The sequence below is a fragment of the Eptesicus fuscus genome, chromosome 10, assembly GCF_027574615.1.
Source record: "Eptesicus fuscus isolate TK198812 chromosome 10, DD_ASM_mEF_20220401, whole genome shotgun sequence".
NCBI lineage: Eukaryota > Metazoa > Chordata > Mammalia > Chiroptera > Vespertilionidae > Eptesicus > Eptesicus fuscus.
The window spans coordinates 70,119,710-70,144,802 of NC_072482.1; the positions used below are offsets into that span (position 1 = coordinate 70,119,710).

At 39.7% G+C, this 25,093-nt stretch overlaps 1 protein-coding gene across 1 annotated transcript; it reads left to right on the forward strand.

Annotated features, from left to right (window-relative positions):
- The first annotated feature begins 1,478 nt into the window (after positions 1-1,478).
- On the forward strand, positions 1,479-20,322 carry NMBR (neuromedin B receptor). Its single transcript, XM_008161851.3, has 3 exons — positions 1,479-1,900; positions 15,824-16,172; positions 19,921-20,322. The coding sequence occupies exons 1-3, from the start codon at positions 1,479-1,481 to the stop codon at positions 20,320-20,322; spliced, it is 1,173 nt and encodes a 390-aa protein (XP_008160073.1).
- The last annotated feature ends 4,771 nt before the right edge of the window (positions 20,323-25,093 follow it).

The following is a 25,093-nucleotide window of genomic DNA, read 5'->3' on the forward strand; positions in this document are numbered from 1 at the left end:
AATTTCATATATATATTATGAACATAATCATTGTAATCATTAGAGTTTCACAAATTTCAGTGGCCTGGTGCATGAAATTCATGCACGAGGGTGGGGGGTAGGGGGTGTCCCTCAGCCTGATCTGCACCCTCTCCAATCTAGAACCCCTTGGTGGATGTCTGACTGCCAGTTTCTCTCTCTCTCTATATATATATATAGAGAGATATAGAGATAGAGAGAGAGAGAGAGAGAGAGAGAGAGCGCAACCTGGCATTAAAAAGTAAAGTCATGGGCATACATATGTTTAGCCTTAAGTGATATTGTCAAGCAGGATTCCAAAAGAAAAGTTGAAATTTGCTTTGAAAAGTTGTCAATTCCTGTTAAAGTTGAACATAATCATTGTAACCTAGCAAATCTACATCTGGGATTCAAATATGCACCAGAAGAGAGTCACAAGAATATTTAAAGAAACACTTCAAAGTAGCTAAAACTATAAAGAGTCCTAATTTCAATAGCCTTAAATGGGATAAACAGTGGTATATTTATAATGGAATATTATATAGCAGTGAAAAATCCTACATACAAAAGCATGGGTGGATCTCATAAATATAATGTTGAGTGAAAGAATTTAGTCACAAGATTACATACTTTATAATTCCATTTATGTTATGCTCCAGAGCAGCACACTAATCTTAGATGATACAAGGCGGAACCAGTACTGGTTACCTTAGGGACAGTGTTTAGCTTGTAGGTTCTGAATGGTGGTTAGCTTGAGCTATACATTTAAGAAGTGTGCATTTTATGCATGTTATATTTCAATAAAATATGAGTTTAATGATAATATTCCAGCTGTAGGAAATGAGAAAATTGGATCCAGGAAGAATAAGTGGGGAGAGAATTCCATTCATTTACTTTATTCTTTATCACCCATTCTCTTCTCTAAATTCACAAACTTCTGGCTGGGGCTCCTCCTGCTCAGAGGCTGGTATTGATGGATATGGATGCAGGGACACATTGTGAGACAGACAGCGCCCAGATCCCCTCCAATCCCACACAATACAACAGGAACTGCGAAAACAAGGCATGGGATGAGCAGAGTACCAGCCGCCCCACGCTAGTTCCCAGAGATTCAGCCGCGGTTCGCTGGACAGCGACAGGATGCCTTCCTCCGCTCCCAAAGAAAGGCAGGCAGGTACTTTCAGTCATCCCTCAGGGATACGTCTTTGTTCACCGAAGAGCCTTCCTCCAGTGGAGACTGAAACAAAGACGCAAATTGCTTTGCCTTTTTTTTTTTTTTTTTTTTTAAATTCGGAGCCAATGTGCCTCTTCTAGGAGTGAAGCGCAGGAGCGTGCGGACAGATTTCTCACACGCCCGCCCGTCCCCGCCGGGACGCGCAGTGTGACGCGCTCCCCGCAGGCAGTCAACTTGTCACGGAAATCCACTTTTCAGGGCACCTGGGCGCGCGAAGACTCCAGCGCACGCCCCTGGCAAGAAGACCATGCCCCCCAAGTCTCTGGGCAACCTCTCCCAGACCGCCGGCCTGAACCAGAGCGGTTCCTTTCCCGGGCTGTCGGACGGGGCTTTCCTGCCCGCCTCCGAGGGGACCACCGCCGAGCTGGTGATCCGCTGTGTGATCCCGTCCCTCTACCTGTTCATCATCGCGGTGGGCTTGCTGGGCAACATCATGCTGGTGAAGATCTTCATCACCAACAGCGCCATGAGGAGCGCCCCCAACATCTTCATCTCCAACCTGGTCGCCGGGGACGTGCTGCTGCTGCTCACCTGCGTCCCGGTGGATGCCTCGCGCTACTTCTTTGACGAGTGGGTGTTCGGGAAGGTGGGCTGCAAGCTGATCCCGGTCATCCAGCTCACCTCCGTGGGGGTGTCCGTGTTCACGCTCACTGCCCTCAGCGCCGACAGGTAAGGGAACAGGTATCCGTGGGGCGGCCTAAAAAGTGGTGGGGAGGGCTGGGGAGTGCACCTGGGAAGGAGAGGGGGCAGGAAGAAAAGGCTGGGGGGAGGAGGAGAGGGAGAGTGAGTATCTGGGAATTAGAGTAAAAGAAGGTAAAAAGGACTGAGATGTGAAGCTTGAGAAAATACGAAGATGATCACTTTTAAAATAACTAAAATTGCATTCGTTGGAAAGTAGTTTTAAAATCGCACATCCTACTCTTCCTCTTCCCTTCCACACACTTTGGGAGCTTTTATTCTATTTCATAGAACAGCTATAGAATGCATGGGCAATAGTGTAGCTACCTTTGCTTTTTTATTTAACCTTACAAGTTCTTCAGCAGCTAATTATTTTTTAAAAAATATGGTTTTATTGGTTTTTAGAGAGAGAGGAACGGAGAGGGATAGAAACATCAATCGGCTGCCTCATGCATGCCCCCCACTGGGGACCTCGCTGAAACCCAAACCTGGGCATGTGCCCTGATCAGGTATCAAACCAGGTATCTCTTGGTTCATGGGTCCATGCTCAACCACTGAGCCACACTGGCTGGGCCGATGTAGCTATCTTGTATAGGTTTTCTCTGTGTGCTTAAAAACTTAGACGTGCAGTTTTCTTATTTGGTAGCTTAACAACCTGATTAGTAAGAATGTCTTCCTTAATATTAGGGAAATGCTTGATTTTGCTTTTTTCCAAATAAGGAGAAACATCATTTACACGTAACAACTAAATTATACTATTTACTTGAAGCACAAACATCTAGAATAGTAACTGTTCTTCTGATAGATGAGTTTACACATTTGTTTTAATACCTCAAGTCAAATGATATGTTGTTTGTTTTTTCCACAAACAGGCAGGTACCAAATACTTGTATTTTAAAACAGTGTTGTAAAAATACATCTTTGGTATCGAATCTGCTTTTCACATATTTTAAGGGTGGGAAGTGTCCATTACTCTACCTTGCAGATCAACTAGTCCAACTGGGCCATTTTCCAGGTAAGGATGTTGAGGCACAAGGCATGTAAGTTCCTGGGCAGAGCTGGGAGGAGAACCCAGGCCTGCTGAGCCTGGGTCCAGTGCTGCTGCTGCAGGTTCCCTATAACCATGCTTTTGGGCATTTAAACAGGAGGGACGAACTGGATGGGAGCGGGGGCAAAATTGGGCATGTCCAAATTTGGAGTGATGTTCAATTGGGCATCTTTGCATGAAGCTCTAGTCTAATTCCCTTGGGGGTGGGGTGTTGACTTAAACTGTTGAACTCTGATGATTAAGGTGGTGTTCATCCTCCTTCTCTTTAATTTACATTTTGGGCTACTAATGAAAAATAAATGCATCTAAATTTCCTGGTACTTGCAGTAATACCTTTACATTACTTTGGTTTTAGGAGTTAATTTTAATGAAAGGAAGAAAATATTCAGTGGCGATTTGAGAGCTATTGTCTTTTTAAAAGGAATTATTTTTGGTTAGCTTTTTGGTTTGTGTAATATTTTCTTTAAAACCACATTTCTATGAAGATATGTGCCTTTGGATAAATTATCCACCTCGTTTTGATTAACTTGATTTCTATTATCTTTTTTTGGAAAGTTTTCTTTGGATTCCATAATTAAAATGTGACTTTTTATTTTAACTGCCGTTCTTTAGGGAACCCATTTTAAATAGAAAGTTTGAAGAAATACTAGGTAAGGATTGAGATAAAACTTAATAGTTATTACTACAATAGTTAAAATTATGATCATTACGCTTTCATTTTTAAAGGTGATATTAGGAACAAGATCCAGGGCTTAAATTTATTTCACACCATTTTTCTCTCTTGTCATGGAGACACACAGATAAATTGGCTCTGACAAAGGTCAGAGAAAATGCTATTCCTCACATATTTACTGACTTTTTCAGTGTGCTATGTGAATCATGTACTCTGTAAATAAAGCATGGATCCTTTAATAATAATGATAAAGAAAAGTGGGTTGTCTCTTTTCCTTGGTCCAGAAGCTACTCTTGCCTATCTGTGTGTTTTGGAAATATAAATTGAGGAACTGAAATCACTGGTGGTGAAATCACACAATACATTCTAAAAGTCACGTAAATGGCTTGGGAATGTTTTGTTTTCTATTGTGTATACTTCTGTTGTTCTTCTAGAACATAGTAATCTAGGTGTTGATTTGGACCTGATCTCCTCATACTTTATCTCTCCAAATATTTTAATTTCTTGTGGATTTGGAAGCAAGAATAAGACAAATTGCACACAGCACTGTGCTAAGTGTTTTTGTGTGAGTTTATTATCCTCACAATTCCATGAAGTAGGCACTATCATCATTACCATTTTAAAGTAAGGAAAATTAAGGCTTGAAATTAAGCAACATTTTCCTGATCTCACAGTGGAGCCAATATTTAAAACCAGGTCAAAGCCTGCAGTCTTCACTATTAAGCACATTATCACATTTCCAGGAATAAGAAATTACTATTTTTTTTTCTATTTAGTGACAGACTGAAAAATTACATTTAAAACATAGCACCAAGATTTAAAAAAAATTGCAAAAGCTTATTCATTAGATTCAATAGAATGGAAAAAAAAATGTAATAAATGTAACTGCCAAGTACAAAAACACACCCTGAATTCAAAATTAAGTAGTAATTGTAGCAATAGGATCACTTAAAAAAAAACACTGTTATTAGAGTTTTTCAACAACAAATTCAATTGTTTGTTAAACCAAACTAAATATTTTATCCTCATGAGATGGCTTAAATAAAGGTAGAAAAAGAAACAGGCAGATAATTAGACTTTAGCAAGCATATCCCAATGTGAAGTGGAAAGTTAATTATATGTCATTGATGACAGTATCACCAAATAGCAGAGACTGAAATAAAAAATAAATATTTATGAATCTACCTTGAGGCCTGAATCACCTTGTTTGATGTGGGTGGTATGGATAACACTGTGTGGTAGTTCTGGTTATTAATCTTTGACTTTCCAAATTCTTTTGAGGAGTATCAGCTGATTCATCCTTAGGAAAGATCATTGTGCCCACTGGGAATGTACCTCAGAGACATTGCCTAACCAGAATGGGAGGAAAGGCTGTGCATAATCTGAAATGGTGATAGTGGTGCCACCATTTTACTTTTAAGTTTTATGTTGAAGAATTTTTTGTTAGTATATAAAAAATATACTTCTTTTGCTTGCTTGCATTAAATAGCTAATTAAAAGTATTTGCATATTCTGCATTGTGTCATTTCTACCAGTTTTACACACACACACACACACACTCACTCACTTTCTCCTCTCTCCCACTGTTGAGACTTGTGTGCTATGATGCTAGGTAGGGGGATCCCCATAAGCCACACTTTGCTTATGATTGGCATTATAGAAATCTTCTTCACGACCTATTACACTAGCTGCATTCCAAACTCGGGATATTTTTTTCTTGAACTCTTAAAGACATTTTGGCCTCCAAAATCCCATATTTAAAATGGTAGTAATTTTTAAGAATGAGTTCTCCTTTTTCTTTTATAGCAAAAAAAAAAAAAAATTCCCACAGACTCCTAATGCTAGAGTATGAACTTCATTATTTTGTGTACTTACAAATGTAAAACTAGAAATAAATTTCTTATGCTGTTTTTTAATATAAATGTTAACTAAAATGCATTTATAAATTTAATTCTAAAATTCTATAAGACAATAAAAATGAAATTAATATTAATTTAATATATCAGGTTATGTTTTTTCTGATACTCTATAGCCAATGTTGGATTGAATACAAAAATAATATCTCATCCAATCAGACTAAAGTGCTAATGTATTAATTATTTCAAGCCTTTGTTTGATAGTTAGGATAAACATATTTAATTATGTTAACTGAACTCATGCTCTTAGGTATGAACCTTGAATCATTAACATTATTTACATGTTATATCAATGCAAACATATATTTCCTTTACTATAATTATTTGTTAAAATACTGAGACAGATCAAACGTGGGTCCTATGTCTAACACTCCTGAGGCCTTAGGAAGCTTTTTTATCAGTCTTTGTCCAGTGGTGAAAGGGAATGCCATTATCTGTTTGCTGGTTTCTCACCAAAGCTCCTTACAGAAGCTCAGGTACTGATTGAATAGCTGGCTTTTGTGGTTTTTTTTTTTTTTGGTCCATAGCCTGGGGCAGTGTGCTGAGATTGGCTCTCAGAGTGTGCTTCTAAAGCTCTTTTGAGGAGTTTGGGCTGGCCATGCATACCTAAGGCAGTAATCCACACTCACCCTACCAATAACCCATGTTTCCAGAGTGATGGTTATCAGAGAAAAAAGTGCCTCGTCTTCTCCCATTGCTAGTGGGCGGTGGGATCTTAGAGTACCACTGTAAGAAGCATTTCCAGAGGCCCCCATGGGAGAATGAGATATGGTAGAAAGCTTTATTTTCATGGAATATATCTCATTCCCCTTAGTGCAGTCATAGATGTGTAGCGAGAGTTTCAGTAAAGCTAACAGCAAAACTGTTGTTTCCTTTCCATATTGGAGCTGGGTCCACACACAATGCAAGGGAGCAGGAGCAAAAGAGCCCCACAAGCCAGGAGTTAAGCGCAACACACCAAGGGGGATGAAGAAAGCGACCTCTTTTGTGTAGGAGTTAGGTATCCCAAATCTTCATGGACTTGCAGTGGCCATGCCCATCTGGCCAAAGACCTCTGCTCCCAGGTGTGACTGACAGACCTCAGCTTCCCTAGTCACCCAAACTTTACTGGACAGGAAGCTATCTTTCCTTTATCCATTCCCCTCCTCTCCCCCCAATATTTTGCGGGGAACATGCCTTCCCTGTCTCAATAGTGGGAGAGGGTTATTTCCCTTTGCTCTTTTCCTGTTATTAATAACTAGTTAATTACAAAGGTATCATGATAACTTATTTTCAACTTGTTCCAAAAGAATTTAAGGCATCTAAAAGATAAAGGTACAAATATAGTACAATGAGTATAAAAAAGGGAGGAAAACCAGGTATCCTATATAATAAAGTGTTAATATGCAAATTGACCCTCATGCCCTCACACAAGATGGCCGCCCCTATGTGGTGAAAGATGGCTGCCCCATGTGGTCAAAGATGGCCACCACAAGATGGCCGGCAGGGGAGGGTAGTTGTGGGCGATCAGGCCAGCAGGGGAGGGCAGTCAGGGGCGACCAGGTCAGCAGGGGAGGGCAGTTGGAGGGGACCAGGCCTGCAGGGGAGGGCAGTTAGGGGCAACCAGGTTGGCAGGGGAGGGCAGTTGGGGGCAATCGGGCCGGTAGGGGAGCAGTTAAGCATCGATCAGGCTGTCAGGGGAGTGGTTAGGGGGTGATCAGGCTGGCAGGCAGGTGAGCAGTTGGGAGCCAGCAGTCCTGGATTGTGAGAGGGATGTCTGAGATTGCTGGTTTAAACCGGTAGTTGGAAATCCCTCGAGGGGTCCCATATTGGAGAGGGTGCAGGCTGGGCTGAGGGACACCACCCCCTCCCAGTGCACAAATTTCATGCACTGGGCCTCTAGTAGGGAAATAAAAGTTGAAGAACAGAAAGTGACCCATACTTTCACACAATGTTTGTCCTACGGTAGGTACATTTGTCTAAAGGCTTTCCAGCTGCCAATTCAAAAGGAAAATTTGTTTTGCATAACAAGTGCCCAGTTGTTGTTTTTACATAACCATAGAAACAGGATGAATTGTAATCTGCACTTAATTTATTAGTTAATTTGAATTTATATGGTTTTTCATTAGATAAAAGCTGTTGTTTTTGCCTCCAATAATCAGATATATTTTACTCATTAGTCTCAAATACTTCTAGCTTCTTTTCTTTTCCCTTCTAATTCACACATTAAATTAGGTGTTGTATAGTCCTCATAATATTCACACTACTGCTATTATTTATGTATTTCTATATAAGTTTTAAAGATTATTCATCCACCTTGATCTAAAACCTTTGGAGCACACTATGTAAATAAAGAGAGAATGCACCAGTCTGGGGCTTATGGCACCAAGGTGCTAGTTCTGACTCTATTATGTCCAAATGTTCAAGTTGGAGAAAATGATAAAACGGCACTGAAGACATGCCCACAAGTAAGTATTTTATTTGTTTGCAAAATAAAAATAATGTCTTCAACTGTAGAGCTGAGGGTCCTAAGATGGGACCCTGTTACCGCCTCTCTGAGCATTGAGCAAACAGTATCGCAAACAGAGCAAGGGACACTGATAACTGGTGAGGCAACCCGATGCTCAGTCCAGTGCTCCAGTGCTTGCCTGTCGCACTCTTCCGTGCCACCACATCTCAGACAAGTCTCTCACTTAATAACTTGTGCTGGTTCTATTTGTACACTTCCCAGTGGGAAAAAGGACCCTCTAAGATGTCCCTCTCAGTCTCTTGCCTGCAGTAATGCATTTGACATCTGTTCTGGGTGAGCCATAAAGTCAGACAGTCAAGTACAACGTTTTCCTTCTTGTTAGTTGTCACCGGCAGTACAGTTCTTATTGGTGTTTTTCAAAACCCAAAATAACTTACCTTGGCCCTTTCAAATGCAGATTTCTCAGGAGACTTCACCAATTTCCTAGGTCTTGTGTAGGTTTTAGATCATAGTGTAACCAGATTACTTTCAGCTCTTTGGAGAACCTCACCCACATCCCCAATTCACTGACAATCTGGTATTTCCAAAGTTTATTTCTTTTCTGTACCAAAGGACGCATGTCTTCATTAGACATCCTTTTATTTTTAATTCATTTTTAATTTTTGTTAATCCTCACCTGAGGATATTTTCCCACTGATTTTTAGAGAGAGTGGAAGAGAGAGGGAGAGACAGCGAGAAACATTGATGTGAGAGAGACACATTGATTGGTTGCCTCCTGCATGCACCCCAACCAGGGCTAGGGAACCTGCAACCAAGGTACTTGCCCTTGACTGGAATCAAACCCAGGACCCTTCAGTCCATGGGCCAACACTCTATCCACTGAGCCAAACTGGCTAGGGCAACATCCTTTTATTTTATTTATTTTTATCGTTTGTTGTTCTTTGTTTCTCTATTATCATTTGTTTTCATATGATCGAGGTTATTTTCATTTTTATGCCCCAAAGTGATGATCCAGCTTAATTTTGCTTGCTTCAAACCTAATGAGCTATCTTAACTTATTGTTTTAATTATTGATATAAAATATTAAATGTTATTAGTCCATACCCTACTCCTTATGAACACTACTGATTTATTAAGACTCTTGGCAGTATCTTCTATTTCCAGTTACTCCTAGGTCTCATGGGGAGGAGAAATAAACACTAAACCTTCACTTCTCCCTAGCACTTCCCTTGACTCCCTTGAGTTTTAACTTTTTTCTTATATAGATTTTCATTAAGAATAAAACTTTCAATGTAGACCTCCTTCTTCACATTTATTATTTGTGAAATTTTGGAGGGAATATTTTAAAAATTAAAATTTTTATTAAATCTGGTTGAATTCAAATTAATTTTTGAAAAAGAACCACATTTTAAGAGAGAGCCAAACATTTAACATCTCATTTGGAACCAGATTTAGATTATGAAAGTACAACCTACAAATGATTATAGACATTTATATAGAATCTATGAAAATGCAGTTTTAAGAGATGAATTAAAAGAATAGGAAACAGTACTTGCTGATACTGTTGAGGCTTAGTTTCTCTACTAAAAAACATGATCAATTAAGAAAGCATAATTACAGATATAAGTTAAGTCTTTACAGTTAAAAATACCATTGACTTTATGAAGATAGGAGATCAAATGTCTAAAAATTGAGAGTAGATAAAGCATTTAGTGCTTCAATTGTATTCTCTGTAATATGCTATAGTTTAAAACATATCAAATCTATAATCACAACATGTGAGTGAATTCTGAGTTTTATGCTACTGGCTCTGTAATCATTTAAGCATCATGTAATCCCTTAGTCTTGATAAGCTTTTCTGTGAAATGAGCACACTAATCAGTTTAGCAGCACAGGACTATTTTAGCAAGTGAAATAATGTGAAAGCATTTTTAAGCTGTGGGTTACTGTGTAACTACTTCCATGTCACCTATGAGTCAAGATAACAAATGACTCACTAATTCAAATCAGTATTTATTCACACATGCAGTTAATTATCAGAAAATAGGCACTGAAGTGGAGAGCAAAATGGTTCTCTTGTACAATTAATGATGACAATCTCTTCAGCATCTATAGCCTTTCCTCAATCCCTTTATAATCATAGACTGGCTAGTTCCAATCATTGTCTTCATCAACATAAGTTGTCATTATCATTCTCCTCCTTATCAAACATTTGTGTCATTTAAGTCATACATTTTAACAAATTAAGAACAAAGTGATTTTCCCCCCTGGTAAAGAACAATTAGATTCGCTGACCCCTCTGTAATGAGAAAGGTATTTCTCATCCTTTCCTAATCCATACATTATCTTATTTTTAATATGTTATTTATAGTTCTAGCCATTCTATTATATGACAATGCTTAGATATTTTTAAATGATAAATTTAGTAATTTCATTCAGAATAAGTATTACTGCTAAAAGTCATCAATACTCTTAAAACATGATATGACACACTGTGAAGGCATCTGATTTTCAAACACTGAACTTCTGCTGGGTTTCTGATCCTCACCGATGCTGAATGTGTATGCATCACAGGGAGCCTGTGGAGAGATGCTCACTGCCACGGTCAGTCTTCTGCAGAGGTGGTTTCTAAACTTGGTTTATAGTGAGAATCACTTGAAAATCTTATAAAATGCAGAATGTCTCCTTTTGCAGGCTAGAGACTCTGTGCTAGTAAGTCTTGGAGGAAATGTAATAATACTCTATATCTATTTTCAGTGTTCTAGGTGGTGCTGGGGATTGATCTAGCTTGGGCATCAGTAGACTAGACTGTTCCCATTTCTCACTTCCATATTCACAGCAACCTAATAGCCAGCAACTACCACCCCACTCTACCAAAACTGCTCTTAATAAAATCATCTCCTTGTTGCTCAGGCCAGGTTTCCACATAAGTTCAGTAAAGATTTATTGAGAATCTACTATGGGTCAGGCATTGGGTTACACATTACAGATAACAGCAGAGAGCAGGACACAAGCTCTGGTTTCAAGAGGATTTTTGTCTACTTTTAGAGTATTTGACACAGAGGCCTACACTTCTTTTTGAAAGTCTTTTTAAAAAAATACATTTTTATTGATTTCAGAGAGGAAGGGAGAGTGAGAGAGATAAAAACATCAACGAGAAGAAAGAATCATTGATCAGCTGCCTCCTGCACTCACCCTCCCCCCTGCCCATGGGGGATCAAGCCCACAACCCGGGCATATGCCCTGACTGGGAATCTAATGGTGACCTCTTGGTTCATAGGTCAGCACTCAACTACTAAGCCACGCTGACTGGGCCTTTTTGAAATTCTTTCTTTTGCTTCCATGAAATCCTCTACTTGTCAGATAGTTCACCTTGGACTTTGTTGGTCTCTGATAAATAAAAGTTTGGTATAAAAAAAGAAACTATGGGTGGTATAACTTTGCAGACATTTATAGATAGAGATTTTTAGAAGTCTTGATAACTATATGAGCTAAAATTATCTAATTTTCATTATATATTGTATAATATGATTTAATTATTACCTCTTTAGATTTAATTAAGACTGTATACAAATATAATAAGCAATATTCAAATAGGCATCAATAAAGAAGCATATATATTTACTGATATTTAATATGAGAATGATGATTATGTTATCTTTATATGAATTTTGATTGATTAGTTTCCAGGTAAAGATATCTTTCTGAGACTATCTGCATGAAGAAACACACACACTTTTTATACATACTATTATGCTACTAAATTCAATGAGATAGAATACCAAGGGACTATTTCATTCCTACATTTTCATAAATATTTAAAGGAAATATGATTAAACATGTTCATATTAATTTGCACTATGAATTTTTACTTTAAAAAATGCACATGAAGTATTGGTTGGTGTATAACATTATCTGACAATTATAAGCTCTGGTTTGGTAGTAATAATGACCCTTCAGTAATCTGTGTTTTTAACTATAATTTCTGGCTTTATAACATTTGGAATATTTTTTGTTGTTGTTAATCCTCACCCGAGGATATTTTTTCCATTGATTTTTTTTTTTTTTTTTTTTTTTAGAGAGAGAGAATGGAGCGGGGGGGGGGGGGGTGGGGAGAAAGAGAGAGAAAAACATCAAAAACATGACTGTGAGAGAGCCACCACGACTGGTTGCCTCCCACATGCAACCTGACGGGCCCAGGGATTGAGCCTGCAACCAAGGTACATGCCTTTGACCAGAATTATACCCGGGAAACTTCAGTCCACAGGCCGACGCTCTAACCATTGAGCAAACCGGGTGAGAGCAATACTCTTTTTGATCAAATGTGTATCATTTAGTGGAAGATCCATGGGATCTATTTTCCCTTTCCTGCAGGAGGTGGCTAAGAATCATCCCTATTGAAAACGTGTGCCCTGACTCCCACTAGGTCTCTTACTCCTTCTCCACCAAAAACTCTGGATGTGTTGCTAGCTTTACCATGACAATCTTATCAGGACAAGAGAGTCATTACTTTTATTCCTATTTGAACTTTTCCCATCATCCTTTATGATTGTAGTGCTTCTGCTTGTGCTTTGCTATGGGGTAGGGGTGAGAGTAGGGAAGTGACCTTTTCCTCCCTTTAAAAATCATGAAAGCCCTAGCTGGTTTGGCTCAGTGGATAGAGTGTTGGCCTGTGGACAGAAGGGCCCTGGGTTCAATTCTGGTCAAGAACACATACCTCAGTTGCAGACTCCTCTCCTTTAAAATCATGTGTTTCTATCACATCGATGTTTCCTCTCTCTTCCACTCTCCCTAAAAATCAATGGAAAAATATCCTCAGGTGAGGGGTGAGGATTAACAACAACAACAAAAAACCATAAAGGAAAATTCAGAATATACTTTGTTCTTTCTAACAATCTAAAAAGAGAGTCTAGTTAACTAGTCTGTTTGCATGATCAACAGCACCTTCTTCCCGCCCCATATTTCTGTCTTTCCCTATTCTTCCACATACAAAAGAATTTGTAATCAGCCTTTTCTTAGTTTGATCTTAAATATGAATTGTCAGGCAATAAATATTTAACTTTTGAGGAGTGGTTCTAGAATAAAGAAACTAAACAACAACAAAACAAATTTGAAACTATTCTAGAATGAAAAGAAAATGAAACATTTTCTGTATTATTTCCCTAGCCATATAATAACTGGAAAACTAGAAAGAACTTCTAAAATTTGGGCTATAAGGGGTCAATGGGAGAAAAAAAAAGGAGATATATGTAATACTTCCAACAATAAAAGTTAAAAAATAAAATTATAATAAAAAGTCTAGAAGAAAGGAAGTAAGCTAAAGCTAATAAGACAGCTTAGAAAATAAAAGCTCAAAGAAGACGGAGATGAGTTTGATAAAGTAAAACATTAAGAAAGAAGAATAATTGAGATTCAACCACTGGGACTCCAATTATTCAGGAAGCTGATGAAATAACAATTAGAAAAGGATTAAATTCAGGTTAATGGAAAATCATACAAATGAAAAAATTAGTAAGTAACAACTCTAAGAAAATCAGACATGCATATAATAAAGAGAATGTCACAATATACACTTAACTAGATAGTGAGTGATATTTGTTTAGTCTTAATAATCTATTGACTATTTTATAAGCGATATAACTTACTAAATCAGGAAGTTGGGAATGGGGGAAATAGAGGTTGCAGGGAGAAAATCTTCAATTACCACAATGAGATATCAAGAGCTAATATCTAATATTTGATTCAGGAGACAGTGGCAAAATTACATTTCCTATATACTAGTATATGGAATGATGTGAAATTTGTTTTAACCCAGGAGCCAGGTCTGAGATGTTAGTTACAAGGGACTTCTATTTATCTTTATAGTACTCTTAGTGCTCTCTGAGTTTAAAAACAAGCAAATAAACCTCTTTGAATGTTATCAAGCTGATAAAAAATTTAAAAAGCAGAAAAAATAGCTCATTCTAGTTCCTGATTGTAATTAAGTTTCTTAAGAAGAATGTACAAGTAAACAGAATAGTAAACAAGATGTTTTGTGTTAAGTCTGCGCAAAATGCATGACTCACACTATTTTACTTAATTTGGTGTTGAGGCCCTTTGCTGTTGTTCTACTTTAATTTCCATGTTTCCTGCTTCACATGGGAAGAGCCTCCAGATCAAAATGCAAATGAGCTTCTTTCTATGGAGGGTCTGGGGGTGACACTTGGATTCAAGCCCCAAAGGAGAAAGAGGCTTCCTCAGAGTGGGATTGAGGCTGAGGGCGCTCTTCCTCTCCTGGGGGAAATAGAAAGCATCCTTACAGAACCTGAAGGAGGCCTTAAATGATTGTTATCCAGCTTGAAATATTTTGAATTTTTAGAACATCAGACTAAATCAAATGTAAATAAGGAGAAGGTACCGGGTCATCACATGGTTAATATCTGCTAATTGCCAGGCACTGTAACAGGTGCTCTATGCACTTTTTTCTAATCATAAACTTTTGAGGGAGATGTTTTTATCCCCAACCCACAGAGGAAAGGAAAAGACCTTAAGTGATTTTTCCAGTGGTTATCAGAGATACAATAACACTGCAGATTTTTTTTACCAAAATCACTTTTAACTGTATCTTGTTAATCTTCTAGGTATACTGTAACTAACATATCTTCAAAGACAAATATAAATAGTGTGAGGTTTACATACAATTTTGGTTTGTTTGCGTTATTATTGCCCCAATGTGCTGACTGAGTTAGCTGCAGAGGGTTTGGATTGCTGAAGCCCTTATGTCCTGGAGTGGACCCTTTACCACTATGATGGTGGCAGGTGGGAGGAGAGAGGACTTCATGAGGTCTCCACATTAAATAAACTTGAAATTGAAAGATAGAATATTTCTCTCAGTCCTTATAACTGGATGATGGGAAAAAAAATCCCCATTTAAATTAGTCTCTAAGATTTACTGATCCTCTATAATAAAAGGCTAGTATATCAAATCAACTGACTGGCAGAGCAACTGGTCACTATGACGTGCACTGACCACCAGGGGGCAGGCACTCACCGCAAGAGCTGCCCCCTGGTTGTCAATGTGCTCCCACAGGGGGAGCACCGCTCAGCCAGAAGCCAGGCTCATGGCTGGTGAGCAAAGCAGTTGTGGAGGGAGCCTCTTCCGCCTCTGTGGCAGTGCTAAGGGTCCCTGGGGCGGGGGGTGTCCAACTGCCAGCTTAGGTGGACATCCCCTGAGGCAGGTGGACATCCCCCGAGGCAGGTGGACATCCCCCGAGGGGTCCCAGACTGCAAGAAGGAGCAGGCTGAGCTGAGGCCAACCCCCCCCCCAGTGCACTATGTCATGCACCAGGCCTCTAGTATCCTTCGAAAAAAAGTGGGCAACTCAGGTTTATCAGCTAAAGAAGTGTATCAAGGTAGAATTTAATAAATATTTTGTGGGCATTGTATATTTTATGGTTACTGCACATTATAGCAATCATAGTAGCAATAGATTTTTCAAAAATAACAGTATTTAATTAAAAGTATTCAATAAATAATGACATTTATGTGTAGATTTAGAAAAAAAACTTGTGAAAGCAGTTAAAAAATTACTGCAATTTGGGAAATAACAATTTCAGATATTTTTCTCTGTCTTCTTGTCTTCGGTGCTAATAAGCAGTAGAATAAGCAGACAGAGACACCAGGGGATCTTAGTACAAAACAGCTAGGGCATAATGGGGTTTGGCATCTCTCTCTTAGCAGATAAGATTTCTCTTTCCTCCCTCGTTCCCTCCTTCCCTCCCTCCCTCCCTGCCTCCCTCCTTTTTCACTTCCTTTCTTAAGAGTAATTTGCGGCATGTTGTCTTCGCAGGTACAAAGCCATTGTAAACCCCATGGACATCCAGACGTCAGGGGCGGTGCTGTGGACCTGCGTGAAGGCCGTGGGTATCTGGGTGGTCTCGGTGTTGCTGGCTGTTCCCGAAGCTGTGTTTTCAGAAGTGGTGCGCATTGACAGCTTGGATAACGGCAGCTTCACAGCGTGCATACCCTACCCTCAGACTGACGAATTACACCCAAAGATTCATTCAGTGCTCATCTTCTTGGTGTATTTCCTCATACCCCTTGCTATTATTAGCGTTTATTATTATCATATTGCAAAGACCTTAATTAAAAGTGCACATAATCTTCCTGGAGAATACAATGAACATACCAAAAAACAGGTAAGCTCGGGGTGTGTGTGTGTGTGTGTGTTTGTGTGTGTGTGTGTGTGTGTGTGTTGGGGTGCCCTGGTCAGCTGCAGCACTTCTATTTTGGGTTCAGTTTCATGGGTTCTCAATACCAGGAGGGATGATAACTGAGACAGAGGGCACTGGGACATGCACTGGCCTGAACTGGAAGGGGCCTGGGGATCTCTAATATGGGGCCATGTCTCAGCTCTGAAAAGGCCCACGAAGGTCCTGCTACTGTGCCTTCTGGGCCTACAACCACTAAAATGTAACATCTCAGAAGAATTTATTTTACATGCAAGTGTTTATGCAAAGAACCACACAATGAAACAGAAAATTTTCACAGTTTAAGTATACATTTATTTAATTACTAGAGGCCCGGTGCACGAAATTCGTGCACGGGGTAGGGGAGTGGGGGGGGTCCCTCAGGCCAGCCTGCACCCTCTCCAATCTGGGACCCCTCGAGGGATGTCTGACTGCCCATTTAGGCCCGATCCCACCAGGATTGGTCCTAAATGGGCAGTCGGACATCCCTTTCACAATCTAGGACTGCTGGCTCCCAACTGCTCGCCTTCCTGCCTTCCTGATTGCCCCTAACCACTTCTGCCTGCCAGGCTGATCACCCCCTCACCACTCCCCTGCCAGCCTGATTGATGCCTAATTGCTCCCCTGCCAGCGTGTTTGCCCCTAACTGCCCTTTTCTTTAGGCCTGGTCACCCCTAACTGCTCTCCCCTGCAGGCCTGGGGCCCCCACCAACTGCCCTTCCCTGCAGGTCCAGTCACCCCCAACTTCCCTCCTCTGCTGGCCTGGTCACCCCTAACTGCCCTCCCCTGCAGGCTTGATTGCCCCCAACTGCCCTCCCTTGCAGGCCTGGTCCCTCCCATCTGCCCTCTACTGCTGGCCATCTTGTGCCAGCCATCTTGTGTCCACATGGGGGCAGGATCTTTGACCGCATGGGGGCAGCCATCTTGTGTGTTGGAGTGATGGTAAAACTGCATATTACTCTTTTATTAGATAGGATAGAGGCCTAGTACATGGGTGGGGGCCAGCTGGTTTGCCCTGAAGGGTATCCCGGATCAGGGTGGGGGTTCCCTTGGGGTATGGGGCAGCCTGGGTGAAGGGCCTGTGGTGGTTTGCAGGCCGGCCACACCCCCTGGCGACCCAAGCAGAGGCCCTGGTATCTGGAATTTATTTACTTTCTACAATTGAAACTTTGTAACCTGGAGCGGAGCCAAGCCTCCTGCTCGCTCCGAGGCCGGCAGCCATTTCTCGTGGGATTGATGTATCTTCTATAATTGAAACTTTTTAGCCTGGAGCGGAGGCCTAGGCCAGCCAGGGCTGCAGAAGCTTTGCTTCCTCCATTGCTGGGGGAAACCCAAGCCTCCCGCTCTTTCCAGCTCAGTGGCTGCTGCCATTTCTGTTTGGATTTGTTTACCTTCTATAATTAAAACTTTGTAGCCTTGAGTGGAGGCTTAGGCCTGCAATGGCACGCGGAAAGCTTGGCTTCCTTTGTTACCTGGGAAACCCAAGCCTCCCTCCTGCTCTCTGTGGCTGTAGCCATCTTGGTTGGGTTTATTTGCATATTTTGCTCCTGATTGGCTGGTGGGCGCAACTTGTGGGCGTGGCTTGTGGGTGTAGTGGAGTTAGGGTCAATTTGCATATTACTCTTTTATTAGGTAGGATTGTCTTCTTCCATTAGCCCACTAAGGTAAGGATGACAGGAAATCTGGGAGAAGGATGAATCGGGAAAGGGCTGTAGGACACTGCCTGGGGCAGGGGATGAGGTTCTGTAGGATGCCACAGTGGGAGGCTCTGGATACAGGGCAGCAGAACAAGAGAATGATCAAAGGGAGGCTGGTGTTAAAGTCATACTTGGTCTAATTCAACTTTATAGATTTTCCTATAAAGATTGTACATTAACTTGAAAATTGCAACATATACCTTACATACTCTTTCTTCCTTAAAGAATATGCAGCCCTAATACAAGGAAAATTTATGTTAATCCACAAAGGGATGGAAAAACTGTACTTATGGGACAAAGTTTTAAATTGTGCATTTGTGCACTCCTAGCGAGGACCTTCTTCCAAAGGTGCAAGGAGGTTATAGGTGACTGTTCCCTAATTTGAATGAAGACAAGTTGGATGGCAGATCATTAGGATTTTCAGGACTGTAGATGGAGACACAGGCTGGGGCTTTGGGCACTTTAGCAACAGCAGGAGTTGTCATCAAGGTTTCTGGCTTGGAAGGTCGCCTCTATTTATTGATGACCATCAACATCAGAGATCCATGTCTGCTTGAAAGCCTTAAAAAAATCAACCAAGCATTAGAGCAATTGTTAGATAAATTAATAGATGTTTTTTTTCTAAATATCTGGCATAATTGAAGCAACAATGTCCAGGTCATGTGCTTTTTCCTTTTTATATAATTCTTTAATTCAGAGCCTGGGGAGCTGGTTTCTAGAGTTGGGTTCCTCTTACCCTCCCCACCATCATTTTTTCATATTGGCCTTAGTTCTGCCTTGTTTTTATAAATTTCCCTAATGAGATCTATAAACTCAGGCTGGGTAATTGTGCTTGACATCTGTTGAGAAGTAATCTCAATGCCAACAGCCTGCCTATGCTTTTGACCGCCCAAGTACAGATTGCCATGAAGTTCTTCCACCCCAAGCTCCACCTGCTAGGAAGGACATGGCTTAGTAATAAACATTTTACATCGGCCTTCTTAATATTGCCGGGTCACCTAACATGCCCCAGGGAAACATCTGGAGTGCCACGTTCTGCTTTCTAAACTACACTCCTTTGCACTTTCCCCTTCCTTTGCTGTCGTCACTAACTACTTCTCCCCTATGTCAGACCTGTTTGATTCCTAAACATTTCCAGTGTCCTCTGGCATATTCTAATTGACTACCCTTAGTTTTAGCTCATGTCTCTTATTATCAATATCTTTTGATAAATTGTTTTCACATCCATGTTGCCTTATTTAAATATTTGAACAAATCAGGCAAATATCAGCTAATCCTGGACTCTAGAATATTGGAAGATGATATTTAGATTTAAAAAGATCAATGTCCAATATTTGAATTATGTCTATTTATCACCTTCCTGAAAACCTGCCTATAAAGTAATAAACCCAGTATGTAAATTTTATGAAAATACAGAAAACTATATATTCATTTTTAAAGGTAACTAACCCAGTAATACTTATTGACAGTTATGTCAGGTGTTTTGAGTTTATGAGTCTGGAGTTAAATCCCAAGGTTTTTGTGTGTGTGCAGTATGGTTTAAAAAAGTTATACTTATTTTATTAGATGTATTTTTCCTATTAAAATACCCTGATTTTAAAAAGAAATTCTAAGGTTGACTATATTCTATGATTCATTAATCCAGTGGATTTAATACAAATAGAAGAGGTTTATAATTAAAATGAACAAAGCTAAAGGAAAGTATTTTAAAATAAGAGACTTTTTAAGATCACAGTTTTCACATAAAGACAGCCATTTCTTAATATTTTATTATCTAGTCTTGTATAAACTGTAAAATTTTATGAATGGAAACAGTGTAGTGACCACAATAGGCTTAATCAAACTGTTGAAACCATCCCATTGTTGAGGAAAATAAATAGTTTTGTTATTTTGGATGTGTTAACATGCTATAATAAGTTTACCCCTATTATGTCATGAGTTTTGGATGTGGCTGGCTCCCCTTTCATTTTAACCAATGGGCCTTTTCTTTGTACTTGCAGATGGAAACTCGGAAACGCCTGGCTAAAATTGTGCTGGTCTTCGTGGGCTGCTTTGCCTTCTGCTGGTTTCCAAATCACATCCTCTATATGTATAGATCTTTCAACTATAACAAGATTGATCCATCTCTGGGCCACATGATTGTCACCTTAGTTGCCCGGATTCTGAGCTTTTGCAATTCTTGTGTCAATCCATTTGCCCTGTATCTACTCAGTGAAAGCTTCAGGAGGCATTTCAATAGCCAGCTCTGTTGTGGGAGGAAGTCCTATCCAGAGAGATCAACCAGCTACTTAGTCAGCTCTTCTGCAGTGCGTATGACATCTCTGAAAAGCAGTGCTAAGAACCCGGTGACCAGTTCTGTTTTGCTAAATGGGCACAGCATGAAGCAGAAAATGGCACTGTAATTTTGGCCATGCAGCTTACTACCTGGAAATAACTTACTTGTTTTATTTCTATTGAGCAGAGCAAAACTAAACAATTTTCTTTCTTAATATTTCTGAGCGAATTCATTAGACAATTTATGATTGACTTAGGAAAGGCAAGACAAACATAGCTGGCATTTTTCTCTAAAATGAACTTTAAATTACATAAATATATATGTATATACATATTGTTAACATTAAAAGGGATTCAAACACCAATTCTACATGAATATAAATCAACATTGCTTCAGGATTTAAGCTGTTGCTAGAGCCAATGCTAGTGTTATCTTAAATTTGTTTTAACTTGAAGCAGGCAATACATTTCTATATTGACTCAATGATTTAATGAGTTTAATATACAAACTCCTAATATTTGAAATACAAGTCATTTTTTTGGTGAATTTTATTTATATTTAATGCATGTATATATTTCCTTTGTTTGAATAAGATAATAGAAAATCCAAAGGTAGACTTAATCAGAAGCCAATATTTATTGTGATTCTTTGTGTGATAAACCATGATTTCTAGAAATAACCTATTTGTAACTTCTAGGTTTGCAGGCATTTATATCATAAATAGTAAAATAGAGGTCACCTGAATAAGATTTACATTATGAATGTAAAATAGGTATCATATGTTTAATGTAAAACTGTGACACAAAAATTGGCATGTCCTTTTTTTTTTTTTTTTTTTTTTTTCAATGAATCTTTATTGTTCAGATTACAATTGTTTCTCCTTTTTCCCCACATATCTCCCCACCACCCAGTTCCCACCCCCCTCTTCCCTTATCTCCCCCCCTCCCCCCACACTGTCCTTATCCATAGGTGTATGATTTTTGTCCAGTCTCTTCCCATACTCCCCACACAGACACCCCTTTCCCCCTGAGAATTATCAATCCACTCCCATTCTATGCCTCTGATTCTATTAAGTTCACCAGTTTATTCTGTTCCTCAGATTTTTAATTCACTTGACTTTTAGATTCACTTGTTGATAGATATGTATTTGTTGTTCATAATTTTTATCTTTCTTCTTCTTTTTTCCTCTTTTTAAAGAATACCTTTCAGCATTTCATATAATGCTGGTTTGGTGGTGATGAACTCCTTTAGCTTTTTCTTATCTGTGAAGCTCTTTATCTGCCCTTCAATTCTGAATGATAACTTTGCTGGGTAGAGTAGTCTTGGTTGTAGGTTCCTGCTATTCATCACTTTGAATATTTCTTGCCACTCCCGTCTGGCCTGCATGGTTTCTGTTGAGAAATTAGCTGATAATCGTATGGGAGCTCCCTTGTAGGTAACTAACTGTTTTTCTCTTGCTGCTCGTAAGATTCTCTCTTTGTCTTTTGCTCTTGGCATTTTAATTATGATGTGTCTTGGTGTGGTCCTCTTTGGATTCCTTTTGTTTGGGGTACTGTGTGCTTCCTGGACTTGTAAGTCTATTTCTTTCCTCAGGTGGGGGAAGTTTTCGTTCATTATTTCTTCAAATAAGTTTTCAGCATCTTGCTTTCTCTCTTCTTCTGGCACCCCCATAATTCTGATGTTGGTACGCTTGAAGTTGTCCCAGAGGCTTCTTACACTATCTTCAACTTTCTGAATTCTCTTCTCTTCATGCTTCTCTGGAGGAGTGTCCTTGGCCTCTTTGTATTCCAAATCTTTGAGTTGATTCTTGCAATCCTCTAGTCTGCTTTTGGGTCTCTGTATAATATTTTTTATCTCAGTCAGTGTATGTTTAATTTCTAGTTGGTCCTTTTTCATATCCTCAAGGGTCTCATTGAATTTATCGGCCTTTTCCATGAAATTCTTGAAAAACCTTATAACCGTGGTTTTGAACTCTATGTCCAGTCGCTTGTTCTCCTCCATTTCTTTGGTTTGTGATCTGTTTCCTTGCTTCCTCATTTTCACTGATTCCCTGAATTGGTAGGGTAGCTTTGTGTACTAGGTGTCCTATTGGTTCAACGGGTCAGCCTCCCAGTTACTTGAGGTGGACACTCTGGGTGTACCCTTGTGTACTGTGTGTCCCCCAGCAGGAGCTACAGCAAGGGCTAGTTTTCTTCTCCTTTGCTTGGGCGGATTTGGAGCAGTCTGACTGGAGCTGCTATTTATTTGGTTAAGCTGTCACAGAACAGGCCATTTATATGCAAAAGCCGCTGTGTGGAGCCTGGGAGGGTTTGTAGAATGTGCGGGACGGGGCCTCAGGGCGGGGCAGGGTCTCAGGGCGTCACTAGGCTGGGGCGTGGCCAACGGCGATGGCTGGCGTCAGCGTCTCTGCCTTTCCACGTTTCCAAGTCCCTGCGCCCCGCGCGCTCCAGCGCAGTAAACAATGATTGCTGGGCGCACCTCTGCAAAAAAGTCACTCTCACTTTCCGACCCGATGGCCGAGAGTCCAGCCTCTCCCCGTAGGTGCCTGAGTCCCCCGCGTGTCCCCAGAAACTGGATTTCCGAGTGATTGGGAGCTTGTCTCCCTGCGGGTTGAAGAAAAACCGTGCACCCAGCCGCCCACCGCCAGCCCGATTCACGTGCCTCCGTACCTCAGCTTTTCAGCGTTTGTGCTCCTTTCTCTTCTTAGGTATAAATCTTCCACTCAGCCAGCTTTCCCGTAGTTCTGGGTGGTAGATGTTTTGTCTTTTAGTTGTACCCTTGAAATTGTTGTGCGAGGCAGCAGACCAGCCGTTTAACTATGCCGCCATCTTGGTTCCTCCCCCCTGGCATGTCCTTTTTTTGAACATATTGCTGAATCCCTGGATATTTGGATGATTCTGTATAGCTATGATAAGATTTGTGTAATTCTGGTGAGTTCATCCATCTACTCACCTTTTCTCATAGCAGCCACCTGACAAGGCAACTTTACTCTGCCTGGCCTCATAGCTTTCTCTGAATAAAAGTCTTGGATTTTTTTATTTGCCAAAATAAAAGATGGTCTTCATTAAATTCTAAAGCTAGCCCTTCTTAGTATGATCAATAAGTCTAATATTTGAACTCATGTATTTCATACTATTTCTCTTACCAAAATTGTTGAGTAGAAAGAAAACTTGGTTAGTATACTAAGCCATTTCTTAAACAACCCTAACCTACACTATTTAAAACTCTCAATTGTATGTAATAATGGGAAGAATAAACACACACAAATTGCCTATGATAGTTGATAATCATGAGAATGAATATTAATCAAATGTTTTCTGTGTTCTAAGCTTAATCCTAAAGCTTTACATGTGCTATCTTTTAATTCTTAAAAAAACAACTCCTGAGGTGAAAATGAGAAGGATCCAATATTGGTAGTGTATGAAGTTACACAATTTGGAATGTCTCCATTCCAAAAACACACACACAATGTTGCAAATTTTACAAAAATACTTGATGATATGAACACATTTCCAAGGCTCTGAATTTAAGCTTAATAGACTTCATAGTAAATCCACTTCTGAAATATGTCTTGTTATTATCTTTATTTTTAAAATTAGTAAACTGTAGAGCAGAGATATTACAAAACTTAGTGAGGATAACACAGCCATTGAAAGATGGGATTTAAGATTGGTTACCACACCATGGTGCCTGCACCCACTATTCCACCACCACTCAGTCGTGGCTTTCTTTTGTCTTGAGTAGTTGTTCTCAATCATTGAGAAAGTTGTAGATCTACTCATCAGAAAGGCACAAGATATTGCACACAAATTTTGTATTGACTCTGGGTATTATAAATTTTTAAGATTCATCCATTAAAATTTAAAGAACCAAGGCTAATCCTTGGCCAATGTGGAATTTTTTTTTCTTGCTGATATTACATTGATGATAGAAATATACATATGAAAGATTGCAAGATATATACATTTTGCAAGACCCTTTTAGTTTCATACAAATTATTACATACAAATATATACATGCAAATTATTTTATGTAGGTATATGAAGCTAAGGGACATACGTACATCTCAAGTATAAAGTACTGATAATTTAAAATTTAAGAGAATAAAATTTTCAGATAATCTTTTATCTGATTTAATTTTCAGGAATGAAATATATTTATTCATTACATACTTTAGAAGATTTTATTTACACATATTTTGTTAAAAATGTTTTTCTATAATGACACTAGTGAAGTAAAAATGGCAACACAAATTTCAGTTTTCCTTTTTAAAAAGAAGAATTTTAGCAGAAGCCAAATAAACTCTTGGATGCGTTTAAAATTTTTCCTTCTGGTCACTATTTATATTAATAGTGAAAGTCAGACTTTCTCTTGAGGTTGGTCCCTGTTTTGTTAGAATCAGTAAATACATACAACTCTGTTCATAAATTAATAGGTCAAGGACTGTGCAAACTTTTTTTTGAATCTGGCTGTTGTACTCTACTGCTGAGTTAGAATTCCAGTTCACTCACTGTTATGATTTCTTATTTTCAAGAAGTCCTGTGAATTATACCATTTTTTAAAATATGTCCTATCTTAGAAATGGATACCTGAGAGGTAATATATTAGTACATATTATATATTTAGTATGACAAAGGCAAATATTTAATACTAGAGGCCGAATGCATGAAATCTGTGCAAGGGTAGGCCTTTGCAGCCCTCACAGCCCCAGCTGCCTCCCAGCCCCCGCTGCTGCCTCACGGCCGGTCCTGCCCCCCGCCTGCACCCACCTTAGGCCTGGCGCTGTCCCCATCTGCCGCCACGCACCCTGGCTCCCCAGTTCTGGAGCCCCCTGATCAATTGCCCCACAGAGGGTGGCCTGGGCCTCCCTCTTTGGGGCGATCGTGGAGCCCCCCATC

What these genes read in the sequence shown, in the direction of transcription:
- NMBR (XM_008161851.3), top strand. Translation starts at nt 1,479, where the DNA reads ATGCCCCCCAAGTCTCTGGGCAACCTCTCCCAGACCGCCGGCCTGAAC. An exon ending in ACTGCCCTCAGCGCCGACAG is followed by an intron (nt 1,901 to 15,823) that starts GTAAGGGAACAG and finishes TTGTCTTCGCAG; the next exon opens with GTACAAAGCCATTGTAAACC. An exon ending in ATGAACATACCAAAAAACAG is followed by an intron (nt 16,173 to 19,920) that starts GTAAGCTCGGGG and finishes TTGTACTTGCAG; the next exon opens with ATGGAAACTCGGAAACGCCT.